Source organism: Macrosteles quadrilineatus, unplaced genomic scaffold (genome assembly GCF_028750875.1).
Source record: "Macrosteles quadrilineatus isolate MER2022 unplaced genomic scaffold, UCM_ALF_1.0 Scaffold_2__2_contigs__length_208266976, whole genome shotgun sequence".
Taxonomy (NCBI): domain Eukaryota; kingdom Metazoa; phylum Arthropoda; class Insecta; order Hemiptera; family Cicadellidae; genus Macrosteles; species Macrosteles quadrilineatus.
The window spans coordinates 18,578,935-18,593,785 of record NW_026542595.1 but is presented as its reverse complement, the minus strand read 5'-3'; the positions used below and the strand labels follow the sequence as shown (position 1 = coordinate 18,593,785).

The following is a 14,851-nucleotide window of genomic DNA, read 5'->3' as shown; positions in this document are numbered from 1 at the left end:
TATGATTCCACGGATTATAAAATACTAGCTGTAACCCGCGGGCTTTGTCCCGTTTAACTTCTTAATTTTCAAGATTATCTCGTTCGCATGGCTCAATCACGTCCTGGTTGAAGTTTGTTCGCTACGCTCACTCACCTTTAGGTTGGAGCTCGTTCGCTACGCTAACTCGCCTCCAGGTTGAAGTTCGTTCGCTACGCTCACTCACCTTTTGGTTGCAAATTAGCTGCTGTCATAAATGTAAAAGAAATAATAGTGCTGCACCTTGTTGGTAATCCTTGTAACTTTAATGCTATTGAACATCATAGAACAGAACCAACTTGTTTAATTGAAACAGCTGTTCAGATTCAATAATTCCATTTCTCATAAGGTTAACATGGGAAACTCCAGAGCTACTGGGGCGGAGCCCGAAATGATTTTTGAAATAAGAATATGCCTATATGTTAATCGGGAATGTGAGCTATCATCATGCCAAATTTCAGCCCAATCCGACCAGTATTTTTCGCGTTCACTTGTCACAAACATACATCCATACATCCATACATCCATACATCCATACATCCATACATCCAAACTTTCTCATTTATAATATTAGTAGGATAAACGGTATGGATCATAAAAATAAACAATAATGACCCGAAAATAAACATGTTTGTATAATTTGTTTAATGAAACTGTCAAAAAGCGTCCAAAACAGATGTAGAAATTATTAGTATTAGAATCCATCCAGTGACGTCATTATTGTATGATTTTGATCCATACTGTTTATTGTTTGATATCGTAAAAAAATTAATCTTACTAATATTATAAATGTGAAAGTTTGTGTGTTTGTTTGTTTGTTTGTGTGTTTGAAGTTCAATCACGCATAAACCACTGGACGGATTGGGCTGAAATTTGGCATGATGATAGCTCACATTCCCGATTAACATATAGGCATATTCTTATCTCAAAAATCCTTTCGGGCTCCGCCCCAGTGGCTCTGTAATTCCCCATGTTAACCTTATGAGTATTCATATTTAAAGGGAATTGAAGAATTTAGTCAGCTGTTTCAACTAAAAAAGTTGGTTCTATGATATGGAAAAGCATTAAAAAGTTATAAGATTTACCAACAGGGTGCAGCACTGTATTTTTTTTTGCATTTATGAAAACAGCTAATTTGAACTAAGCAGCAACAAAAAACTGTGATTCGCAAAACTGACTGTTTGCTGTGACTGTCAAAGTAGGATTGTTTACAGTTATGTTTGTTTTTCATTTCATGAATAATTTGTGATATTTTGCGAATTGTTTATAATTTATTTTTCTCTTTTGTTTAGGTGAAGTGGTAGAACATTATGGCTATGGTAGATGTGTAATACTATAGAATACTGTAAATTTTAAAAAGCAAATTTTATCAAACTGTGTCCTCCCTTATTGCAAACGCAAAGCTTGAGTATAACTGCAATAAGCATTTTTTACTTATATCCCAACCCCGTACGAAGGACGGGTACTCCGCTAGTATATCATATAAGCATAATTCCTGTGTTATTGTTATGGAGAATATTGTAAAACGTTGTAGTTGGCTTGTTTATGAATATATTTTGATCAAACTTGATAAGTTATTTATTTTATACTGAGCTATCAATACTTTACAAAAAATACACTTCATTAGTTTCCTTGTAACATCAATCCTAGGTACTCGTTAATCCTAATATTATTTAAATAGATTAATTGAAAATCAATCAGAAAAATGGAAATTCGCTTAGTCGACAGGGTTGCTGCGGCGGGGTTATTCTATGATTTTCCTATGTTTCCATAGTTTGCAAATCGGCTCATTCTATGATTGCTAAAGAAATGCAGCACAGTGTTAATTCATTTTTCTTTTTAGTATATCAAAATGTCTAGGCTTTCTAGCTTTTTTCCATTGTAATATTTACGCCAACCCAAATTAAAATAGTAAATGTTTCATTTCAACCAAGTAATTAAATGTTGTAGCACACGTTTCCTTAAATTGCAACTAAAATATTACCAGCAATTAAATTATCCAGCTGATCATAATGTAAACAAATATGTTCTTCATAAGGATAACGTGGGAACTTTAAAATCCAATGGGGCAGAGCCCAAGGGACTTTTTCGAAAACGCAAGGGCAGTTTTTAAATCTACCCACCTAGGCGAACATTTTGGTACGAAATATGTGGGGTTACATAATATAGTCTATACCCACAATATGTGGGTACACATAATACTGCACTACCATGCTCTTGAGGAGGGTATAGTGTTGTTCTACCCTACCTCAACCCGATAGCTTATTGCAACATCATTCAGAAGTACTACTCTACCAAAGCTAAAGTATCATGAGCATATAAGTATTTTTCATTCATGGAACACCACCATAACACAGTTACTAATAATCACCTCAGATGCAGTTGCGGTTGCAAGGGATGGGGGCTTTAGGGGTTAAACACATTTAGTCCTATGGACGTTACGGAGGTTTTTGAACACAGTTCTAGATGTTAAAAATGGCTTTCGGAAGCCACAAAATGGCTAAAATACAACATTTTGCGTGGGAGGACCCCTGGACCACACCCCGCAAGTTTCTTCCTCGTTCCACACTCCCGGTACCCACCGTCACTGATCAGGTGTGAGGGTAGCACTATTATTACTAAAATAAACTGAATGAAGTGGCCAATTTACGGGGTGAGGACAGAGGAGTGAGAGGAGAGAAGGAGGACGGAGGTTGACCCCTGTAGCGAAGGTCACCATGTCGAGTCCACGGCCCACTTGCCGTTCCAACCCAGCCGCCCCAGCCCTCACGTAGCATATCACACCGATAACAACTATTTATATTTTACTTATATTTCAAGCTAAAATAAATGACTAAAAATCAGATTTGCACGATGTAAGGCGCGACACTGTTGAGACTATAGTGAAAAAACCTACTCTCGATGTGCACAAGCTCTACTACTGCTTTAGTAAGTTCATACAGGTATAATGTGGAAGTTTGAAATGAAAATTGTGGAAAATTTGTATTTTTCAATGGCGAACATAGAAAATGTAAGTTAAAGGGTTGGAATAAAAAACAATAACAGGAAGTAGAAAGTCACGCCTCTCAATGGTTGACAGGTTCCGTGGTCAAATGCAGAGGTTGAATTCTCCAAGGCCACCTGGAATGAGAGTAGTGGCAGTTCTCAGCAGAGAGTTACCACAGCGGCCTTGAGTGAGGGTAGAGGTAGTTCTCAGCAGATAGTTACCAAACCTGCCTGAAGTGAGGGTAGAGGTTGTTATCAGCAGATAGTTACCAAGTTACCATAGCTGCCTTAAGTGAGGGTAGAGGTAGTTCTCAGCAGATAGTTACTACAGCTGCCTTGAGTGAGGGTAGAGGTAGTTCTCAGCAGATCCTGACCACAGCTGCCTTGAGTTAGGGTATAGGTAGTTCTCAGCAGATAGTTACCAAACCTGCCTGAAGTGAGGGTAGAGGTTGTTATCAGCAGATAGTTACTACAGCTGCATTGAGTGAGGGTAGAGGTAGTTCTCAGCAGATAGTTACTACAGCTGCCTTGAGTGAGGGTAGAGGTAGTTCTCAGCAGATCCTGACTACAGCTGCCTTGAGTGAGGGTAGAGGTAGTTCTCAGCAGATAGTTACTACAGCTGCCTTGAGTGAGGGTAGAGGTAGTTCTCAGCAGATCCTGACCACAGCTGCCTTGAGTGAGGGTAGAGGTAGTTCTCAGCAGATAGTTACTACAGTTGCCTTGAGTGAGGGTAGAGGTAGTTCTCAGCAGATAGTTACCACAGCTGCCTTGAGTTAGGGTAGAGGTAGCTCTCAGCAGATAGTTACCACAGCTGCCTTGAGTGAGGGTAGAGGTAGTTCTCAGCAGATAGTTACTACAGCTGCCTTGAGTGAGGGTAGAGGTAGTTCTCAGCAGATAGTTACCACAGCTGCCTTGAGTGAGGGTAGAGGTAGTTCTCAGCAGATAGTTACTACAGCGGCCTTGAGTGAGGGTTAGGTAGTTCTCAGCAGATAGTTACCACAGCTGCCTTGAGTGAGGGTAGAGGTAGTTCTCAGCAGATAGTTACCACAGCTGCCTTGAGTGAGGGTAGAGGTAGTTCTCAGCAGATAGTTACTACAGCTGCCTCGAGTGAGGGTAGAGGTAGTTCTCAGCAGATAGTTACTACAGCTGCCTTGAGTGAGGGTAGAGGTAGTTCTCAGCAGATAGATACCACAGCTGCCTTGAGTGAGGGTAGAGGTAGTATTCAACAGATAGTTAAACAGCTGCCTGGGTTGAGGGTAGAGGTAGCTCTCAGCGGATAGTTACTACAGCTGAATCGAGTGAGGTTAGAGGCAGTTCCCAGCAAGGAGTCACGGCAGCTGCTTGGAGCGAGGGTAGCGGTAGTTCTCAGCACCGCGTCTGCCTGGAGCGAGGATAGATCACACCATAATCAGATGCGATCGATCTGCACCAGTTTAAACCTTCGGTAAATTTCCGGCCGTATTCAAATGTTGCCGACCTGCTTTCTTCGTCCATATTAGGAAAGCGCCCGAGTGGTTGCCGTGCATCCAACTGCTGTGTCGCGCTTCTATTGCGATGACCGATGCTTTGGTACACTCGTCAACTTTGTGAAACTGTTTTACATCTTCTTCTACATACATTACATACTTCTTACAACAAAGGACAGTTTATGTACTGATATAAAAATAAAACTAGTGGCTTGTAGGGACATAAGTCCATACAAATCTCAATAATGTAAAACAAACTATTCTAATATTCAAACAAACTCAAAAATATATTATCTATGTGTCAGAATAAATATCCCTGTACACAATATCTTATGTGTGAAAACAGATTGTTGTTAGTCTTTGTTTTTGTTTGTGAATTAAGGTTTATTAAGGTAGCTTTGGTCTTGTGGTTAGTGGTGAATAAAGGTTCCCCTGATTGGAGTTTTGGATATTGTCTTCGTCAAATATGAAAAGGTCAAAATAGGTGTGTTGAGGTAACCTTAGTTTTTGGTCAAAACCGCTAAATTAGCATCCCTACCTAGTTAATATTTCTACCTATCGGCTGATTCCTAACTGTTTTGCGACTGGTTCGGGTTCCATTACCCAGTTATCGAAACCAATCACGAAATTACTTTTCATCAGCATTGACATGCATAAGGTATTTTTGGTTTGTTTAAGAAACGTAAAGAAATCTAGGTTTTACAGTTAGTTGTGGATGCTCTCTTTACTATTACATACCATACATGCTAGGCTATATCCGCCATGTTAAACTTCCCTATCCCAAGCGTGATGTATACAACTTCTTTACTTCTCGAGTGATGTAAAGTTGAAAAAACTCACTCGGTGAGGTAATGAAACCCATTTAAATAACATTGAGTGATTAACTTAAAAAATATACCTCTATGGAGCTAACGACGTTCAACGCTAGAAATCAGCTGTGCGCTTGAATTTTATTGTTATGTTTTGAAGAATTGTCCTAACCTAGCTTTTGTTTGTAAATGAACGTTACTGTTAGAAGATTATTGAAATGGATGATGAAAAATATTGTTCGTAACCTCCTGTATATTGTCGGGTCAGGTAAAATCTTGTACGTTACACGTTACGCAAGAGCGTGTTTACATCACTTAGGTAAATTATTACAATTATTATGCAACTCGCTTCCGCTTGTTGCACAACATTCACCTGCGTGATGTAAAAACGCTCTTACTACACTTGTAAGGTAAATAGCTATTACCCATTTTTGCTTAGAGCAACAGACAGTATCGGTTTAAAAACTCCCCCAAACAACATTGTTTTCCGCCCATTCAAACTTGTCATAGTACTTACTTAATTAACAAATACATTTCCTGTACGTTACTATCTATTTCGTCTTTATTTCCAGGTTATTTTTTAAGATTAGCCGTTGAGGTTATTTCACTTCATACAAAATATTGATTAAACACTACATAACAATAAATCTCAAATGTATAATGTTAGTAAATTTACAATGAAAGTGTAGAATAAATCTTGAACATAATATGTTCAAAATTTATATTCTACACTTTCATTGTAAATTTACTAACATTATGATTTGTAATGTATTTGTTAATTAATGTTTTGAAATAAAAACAAAGCAGAAATGTTCCATTGAATCTTGAATCGTTAATCATTTAGTCAATGTGGTTGTTTCATGTTAAACGTTAAAATACACAAATTTGAAAAGTTTCACTGTAAAATAATTTATTTCCACATTCTGTAACGTAACTAAAAAGTCTTACGTGTTATAGGTAACGTTATCCCTGGTTTTATATAGTACATTGCAGAAATTACTGACAAATAAGTCATCCAAATGTTGATACTGCGTACTATACCGGCTTAGTGATCAATAACGATCAGCTGTATTGAAGTACGTTAAACAAAAATCAGCAGTAAATGGCTTCTAATGCTATTCTTATGGAGAACATTTTACGTTATAGGTTATATCTAATTTTGTGTTGACATTTTGGGAATTTCACTATTTTTTCCGCTGTCACGGGATCGAGACCTGTAATTTGAGCTCTCTTCCGTCGTTCTACGACTTCCCATAATTTTGACGCAAAGAATCGGCTTACATGTACTTTAAGAATAACTGTTGCTTGAAAACATTGTTTGTGTTTATTATTATAATCATGCACGATCTGCATAACTGTCAATCGTAGCGGGAAGAGGACGTGAAAGAAAAAAATGTTGTTCTTCAGACTTGCTGTATGAAACAGTTACACATCTATTATTGATTTTGTATTAATTTTATTATTTAGTGTAGTAAAATTATTTTCTTTAATTTTAGACACGGGTTTTGGATTTCCTAGGCAACGTTTAAGTGTATGAGTCGCGATGATGTGTGCTTAGGAAGATCTATAACTAATAAGAGGAATGTTTTTAGAATATTCTTTTAAAATATTCTATAACTCTATGATTTAATTTCAAAAGATAATTTATTTTTTAATGTAGACCTACTTACTTTCAAACCCCTACTTATATTAAGAAGTCAATATATCCGAAAGAAGAACACACCTTAGCGTAGGAATAACATTTTATAGTTTATGTTAATAAACACATTTAATCGACATCAACGCTCTTTAAGGGTGTTTGGTCGAAAATTTTCATGTCTGATTTTTTGTTATTGTTCAATTGTACTAAAAATTAGAGATACAAATATATAATAATTTTTTTTATTTTGAATATTAAGCGAGGTATGGAGCTTGAAAGTAGTAAATTTTTCATCTTTGGTACCAATTCACAGGAAGAATGGGTAATGCGATTCTCCCCAAAATTGGCATTCAGGTGTGAAAAAATAAGATAATAATCACTAGCTATTTATAATTATATTTTTTTTATTTAAAAAAAAATTTAAAAATTAAAACTTGCTGTTTGGTTTTTGGGGAAAATTTATCTGTTTGTTGGAATTTAAAAACATGCGATATGTCAACTCGTTTGGGCTGTGAATTCGTACCTTTGATGCCTTGTGCTGTCGGAGTACTACTCGTTGAGAGTGTGTACACTAACACCAGGACTGTACATCACGTAATTATTAACATCATTTAACATTGAAAGAATACGTTTATCGTTGTATTCTAATGCCCCGGTATTCACTTACCATCTTTTTTGTATATTTACCGTCTTGTGAGTAACAGTTTAAGCTTAAATATATGTTTTAAGTGTTATAAGACGTTTCTTTTATTTACTTTCCGTAAATTTAATAACACGTACAATGCTGATCAAGAAGTTATTTCTTAAAAATGTCACATTTATTCCCTATTTAAATAAAATTAGTTTAACAAGTACTTAGGTTTGCTGCAAAAGGGAGTGTAAAAAGTGTTTTTTGTCAAATGTTAATAGTTTAGTAAGCCTATGAATGCATTTTCCAAATTCGATCAAAATATGTTCATAAACAAGCAAACTACAACATGCGTGATGGCTATAATAGCGTGATTATATGATAGCGTGATGGAAAATGTCCGCAATAAACCTTTGAACAACATTAACTCCCCATCACCAACAAAACAATGAACTTCAAACAAAGAATTGATTCTCGGTACGGACCTGGAGTAAGTAATCAAATAAGTGAATTGGAACAAATGCATTTAAAATTGGCTAATCACAAAAACTATTTTACCTTTCTTGTGAAATGTAAACGTGATAACTTGATACCTAAAGGTTTTTACCTAAAGCTTCCTTACAAAAGTTTCAAAGCCAGCAAAATAATGTATGTAGCTTCTAAATAATTGATCAATGAAAGAATTGAACACCACCGCTTGGAAAAAAAACCTCTTAAAAGTTCTATTGGGAACAAAAAAGCTGAATTGGCACTAAGGATAGGTTCTGATTTTCAAAACATTTTTAAAAGCATCCAAAATAGGTTCAACAAAGAATCGGAAAATGCGAAAGCTCAGAGTGTTCCAGGAATGGAGGTCACGGGCTCGAATCTCAAAATTTCCTTATGTCAACCTATATCGTATTATACATGTGTAGAAAGGGCTTGCTTAGACCAACATTTTGGTGTAAATATAACTCAGTTATCTCAATTAGTTTCAAAATGGCGGCAATTTTTGTGAATTTTTCCCGTATTTACGTCATATCCTGTATTTTCGAAACCACTAAACATTTTCCAGTTCTGGTTGAAAACTCGTAATCCTAGTAAACAAAGCTTTACAATGATGTGTCTTATGTAATAACTATCAAAATTATTATTTTTTTACCAATTTTTATGTAACATTTTTACCACAGTTATGTAATGTTTTCCACAGTTATGTAAAACAATCTTCAATTGAGTTTTGTTGTTCCAGATTTGGGAGATGGCTCGGGCAGACAGCGGCAATGAGACGCTCTTCTCTGAGGAATCATCTCCCGAGATCCCTCCCAGCGCAGACACCCCTCCCAAGATAACTGGAGCTCTCACCAAGGTACCTTACAGCCTTAGAGTTGAGCGCAGACTAATGACGTCAAAAGTCTTGAAGAGAATTACAGTATTATAATTCCTTGCTGTAGTCTGACTATTGTTGCAGAGCATTGGATATGATTGGACCAAAAACTATGTTGTGTTTGAATTAAAGATTGTTACAGCTGATCCATATAGTAGTGCAGGACAGTTATGCAAAAAAAGGCCCTGGCCTAGAACAAATTCGTTCAAGGGTACTTTAATACTTTTCAATGAAATGGCGACCATACAATGTAGGTATTATAAGCCACGTATGAATGGAGATGAGTGTAGGATGAGTGGCGCGATCTTATAGTCTTGTTAGTGACTAAAAGGCCGACATATTCCTTAGACACATCTGTTTATTAATAGCCCATACAGCTAATGGCAACTAAAGGACCTACAGTTTATAGTAGAATCCGAACCACATTTTTGCCTTTGGTATATACGATTTGGTCTAATTATCAGGAGAGTACTGCGGATAGTCGTAATACTCACCCGTGCGGACGTTAATCCACACCAGGGAGTATCGCATCCATAGTGCATGACTATAAATATCCACAAAACTCTCCTGGAATGTGTTTGGGACACACTCCTTAACATTTCCTGAGAATTCCCAAAAAATGTCACTTCAACAAAATCCGCCATCTGGGAAAATGGTGGTGAAACAAATCAACCAAAAGGTTTAACAGAAAATGTTATAACTTCAAATTTATTCGACTTATAATAGTCGTATGAAGCTGAAGAAGTCTAAAGAAAGTTTACTTTATGGAATTACCATATTTATTAGTATTTTATAGTATCCTTATATATAATACGTGAAGGTGATTTCTACGAAACACTACTCCTCCGTTAATAATGGGCGGATTTTTACAAACGATGTGTACAAATTAAGTATTTTTTGTGTAGACGCCCCCTTTCACCAATTCCTGTAATAGTAGTCCTCGGGCTTTGCCCCTGAGACCATCAAAATCTCAATGTATTTCTTATGAAGAAAAGATTTTGTTTACTTAAACAGACGAATAATTTGTATTAATTACAGCTGTTCATAGTTAAGACATGATATACACAAGAGCGTTCGTTCGTTTTCAGAGTGAGTTCGTTTTCAGTTTCGATAACTGGAGTGGAGTGATTTATTACATTATCTTTGAGCTGCCTCTTTTAAGTCATCGGAAATTATGACTGTTATTCGTTTTGAAATAATGCCTGCAATACTTTGCAATTGCTCGAATTCGAGCAACAGGTGCACTTGTCAATATATAATAATTGTAGCTTAAGATTTTTGTAATTTAAAATGTTTTACGTTCATCCTTTTTTTACTTTACGCTATTAATACTTAAAATAGGTATATAATACCCATTTAGTAAAAAGTTGAGCTTTAAATTTCAAAAAATATACATATGACTTACGTGATATTAAGTCAACAATAACGCCAATAATAAGAGTTTGAATGCACCAGTGTGCGCAGCGCGTAGTTAGTACCGTGGCGGCTCGGCACTGCCATATTCTCAGTCAAATATGTGGATGATGTGCAGTTTTATACAACAATGTATTTTATTAAAATAATAAATCTTCAGCTTATCCATCATAAAAGAGTATTTTATAGAGTATTTTTATGTTGATGTTTGACTTTTACTTAGAGAAAGATTTTGTTTAGTACCAAGAACTAAATCACACTCCTTACATACGTAAGTAATAGTTTTTTCCATTTCTTTCTAAATAAATAGAGTTGGAATTTGACATAAAAGTGTTGAACTTATTGATGGTTTTAGCGAATTTCCCATATATATAGGGAATAAGCTATTACCGTAGTACTCACGGTAAGACCTGGACCCGGGACCGATTTTTTCTTTCGTTTTGAGGTCCCTAGAGGTCAAAAACATAATCCGTTCAAATTCATATATATATATATATATATATTTATATATATATATATATATATTTATATATATATATATTTATATGTGTGTCCGTTAGCGCGATAACTCGAGCAAAAATGATCCGATTTTGATGAAATTTGGTACAAACGTGTAAACCTACGTTTATTCGAACGAGTTCGCGAACCAGCACGATCGGACCATGGGAACGGGGGTTTATGGGGGCTTTTATGGGGTAAAAATGGGTTTTTTCCATTTTTGACCCAAAAAAACATAAAATTTTGCAATTTCTTTCTAAACTATTTTGTAGAGCTTAAAAAAACAAATAATTTAGTATATTGAAGCGTTGTAATGCGCCTAATGGTTACGGAGAAAATTCAAAAAAAAAAGTAAATTTAAAATTCCCATGTTATTCTTATGGAGAATAAGTAAACTGTTGTAGTTTGCTTGTTTATAAACATATTTTGCCCAAATTTGGAAAATGTTTTTATTTCTTACTAACTATTAACATTTTACATAAAAAACACTTTTACCCTCCCTGTTGCAGCAAACCTAAGTATGTTTTAAACTGATTCTATTTAAATAGGGAATAAATGTGATATTTTTAAGGAGACATTTTAGTGTAAATCCATTCAGGGAAATGGAAATTCGCTTAGTCTGCTGGTTTGCTGCGGCGGGGGTATTTATTAAATAACCTCTGGTTTGAGTAAAAACTTTGAATACGTTAATGATTAACCCCTCCCCCCTCATCGAATGTTTGTGGATGTTCCAACTAAATGTGTTTAAAAACTAGGTATGATATGTATGGAATAATATGGTTGTCATTTTAGGAATGAATACTTGAAGTAATATATTTATTGGTGGATCAGTATCGCACTGAGCTTTTAATGTTGCTGAAAAAGTTGGAGTTTTAGATCAGAAAATTACAGGAGCAGAAATAGATTTGATCATATCATTACAACAATGTTCCAAGTAAACTAATTACATCTGGGGGGTTTAATTCGCATAAAACTATTACCGTATGCTAAATCACAATGAAAAAAAAATATACAGAATCTCAATTTCTTTAGAAGTAGTAAAGAAAAAGCGAAAAATCCTTGACCCAAGCCATTTTGAAACTAATATGATTTTGTGTGTATCATATTTTACCTAACCCGCCATGTTAAACTTCCCTATCCCAAGCGTGATGTATATAACTTCGTTACTTCTTGAGTGATGTAAAGTTGAAAAAAACTCACTCGGTGATGTAATGAAACCCATTTAAATAACATTGAGTGCTTAACTTAAAAAATATACCTCTATGGAGCCAACGACGTTCAACGCTAGAAATCAGCTGTGCGCTTGAATTTTATTTTTATGTTTTGAAGAATTTTCCTAACCTAGCTTTTGTTTGTAAATGGACGTTACTGTTAGAAGATGATTGAAATGGATAATGAAAAATATTGTTCGTTACCTCCTGTATATTGTCGGGTCAGGTAAAATCTTGTACGTTACACGTTACGCAAGAGCGTGTTTACATCACTTCGGTAAATTATGCAACTCGCTTCCGCTCGTTGCACAACATTCACCTGCGTGATGTAAAAACGCTCTTACTACACTTGTAAGGTAAATAGCTATTATCGGTCCCCCGGTACTAAACAATAATAGCGATTTACCTTACAAGTGTAGTAAGAGCGTTTTTACATCACGCAGGTGAATGTTGTGCAACGAGCGGAAGCGAGTTGAATAATTCATCTAAGTGATGTAAACACGCTCTTGCGTAACGTGTAACGTACAAGATTTTACCTGACCCGACAATATACAGGGGGTTACGTACAATATTTTTCATTATCCATTTCACTCATTTTCTAACAGTAACGTTCTTTTACAAACAAAAGCTAGGTTAGGATAATTCTTCAAAACATAACAATAAAATTCAAGCGCACAGCTGATTTCTAGCGTTGAACGTCGTTGGCTCCATAGAGGTTTAATTTTTAAGTTGAGCACTCAATGTTATTTAAATGGGTTTCATTACCTCACTGAGTGAGTTTTTGAAACTTTACATCACTCATAAAGTAAAGAAGTTGTATACATCACGCTTGGGATAGAGAAGTTTAACATGGCGGGTTAGGTAAACGATTTAATTGCTTCACAAACAGTAAACACGCTTATAAAATAGTGTTGTAATGTTGAGGTAAAAAGCATTGTGGAAAGCACAGCCAGAGGTGGGGCGAGGCGTGTGATGTGTATCATCAGAGGGATCGTGCCTCGCTAACCTCGCATTATGCTAGCCGGACCTTTGCAGAATGTCAGACATTGGACTTTGCTGGCCTAGCGCAGTCGGGGATGTGGTTGTGTTGATTTTCGTTACAAAAGATAATATTTATGCATTAGATCCATTAAAATGTCAGACATGGATGTGATTTCGTAATGTCTGGTGTAAAAGACATCACTGACTGAGTAGTTGGGTGGTTATACAGTAGTGCTCGGCTCGCCTAACAATCAACAGGCCTCCAGGTCGATCCTGAAAATCTTCTGTATTTTTATGGTTTGCAACTGGATCCAGCTGTCCCTGATGATTGGGTTTAAAAAAAACTACCGAAGTGGCTTGTAGGGACAGAATTCCCTAAAAAGCTCAAATACCTAACAAAATGTTTTAATATTTAAACTAACTAAGAATCAAATTATCTATGTGTCAGGATAGATATCACTGTACACCATATCTATAGTACTAATTTTGAAAGACATGTTTTTAGGTGAGGTTTATTATACTGTATTGATCAGCTTGTGGGCTTTACTCACCTTAATTTGTTAATCCAGGACTCGTCAAAATGTAACACAACGAAGAGAAGACACACAACACAATATATGTGTTGTTATTAATAGCACAATGCGTTATTAATGATACACGCACATAAAAAATCCGTCCTTGGACTTACTCCGACGTGTCGTGAGACCCAAAATAACGTCCCGCTTCCTCAGAAACTGCAAAATTCCCCAAGGAGTAAGGTTTGGAGTAGGCTATACAGGGTGATTGATATAAGTGTGCCAGCCGTTTTATTCGAAAACCATAAGAGATATCAAAAAAAGTTAAATGTTAAGTGCCTTGGACTTTTTATTTAAAAAATTGTAGTAAATTCGAAAAAATTATTTTAGCCGCCATTTTTCCAATATGGCCGCCAACTTTGATTTTTCTTATGGAACACCATGTATTTTATGATGTATTCTGGTAGAAAATGTAATTTTAAGACGCTTTTATTCTTGTGATTTTTTTCATAAACCTAACCGTTTCAAAGATAATAATGGTTTAAGTTGTGAAATTTTGAATGGTTTTCGAATAAAACAGCTGGCATGCTTGCTAAGGCCTTTATCGAAACTCTTTCTCATGCAGAAATTTCAAAACTTTAACCATTATTATCATTGAAATGGTTAGGTTTATAAAAAAAATTACAAGAATAAAATCGTCTTAAAATTACATTTTCTACCAGAATACATCATAAAATACAGGGTTTTCTATAAGAAAAATCCAAGTTGGCGGCCATATTGGAAAAATGGCGGCTAAAATAATTTTTTTGACTTGACTACAATTTTCAAAATAAAAAATCCAAGGCACTTACCATTTAACTTTTTTTGATATCTCTTATAGTTTTCGAATAAAACGGCTGGCACACTTATATCAATCACCCTGTATACTGATTAACTAAAGAAGCTTTGTGGTTAGTTATGTTAAAAAATGCTTCCCTGATTGAAATTTTGGAATTTGGCTTCTTGAGGTATGAAAAGGCATATTAGAGTGTGTTACATTAGCATTCTGACCCAGTAACTATTTCTAGTTTGATACTTCTAGTTGATAGTAATACTTTATTCTGAAATGGCGAACATACGCATGTAGGTATTTTAAGCCAAGTGCAATACAGGTTTTTATCAGTACTCTTGAATTATTTGCAGAGTGGAGATCTTTAGGGAAAATCTAAATTGTAATGAAAACATAAAAATAAATTTAAACAATAGAACAAGAAATAGTATATTTCATTACTAGGACCGAAAGTGGCATTTTCCGTCGCGCGCTCAAGTTTTTGTGCGAGGCGAAG

At 35.6% G+C, this 14,851-nt stretch overlaps 1 protein-coding gene across 2 annotated transcripts in view; it reads left to right on the top strand.

Moving 5' to 3' along the window:
- LOC128986187 (leucine zipper putative tumor suppressor 2 homolog) overlaps window positions 1-14,851 on the top strand; it is a 152,399-nt gene that overhangs the window by 62,837 nt on the left and 74,711 nt on the right. For both annotated transcript variants that reach the window (XM_054406385.1, XM_054406384.1), the window contains exon 2: window positions 8,774-8,890. In XM_054406385.1, the coding sequence (XP_054262360.1) occupies window positions 8,783-8,890 (108 nt within the window). In that variant the 5' untranslated portion in view covers window positions 8,774-8,782. The remainder of the gene's footprint in view (window positions 1-8,773; window positions 8,891-14,851) is intronic.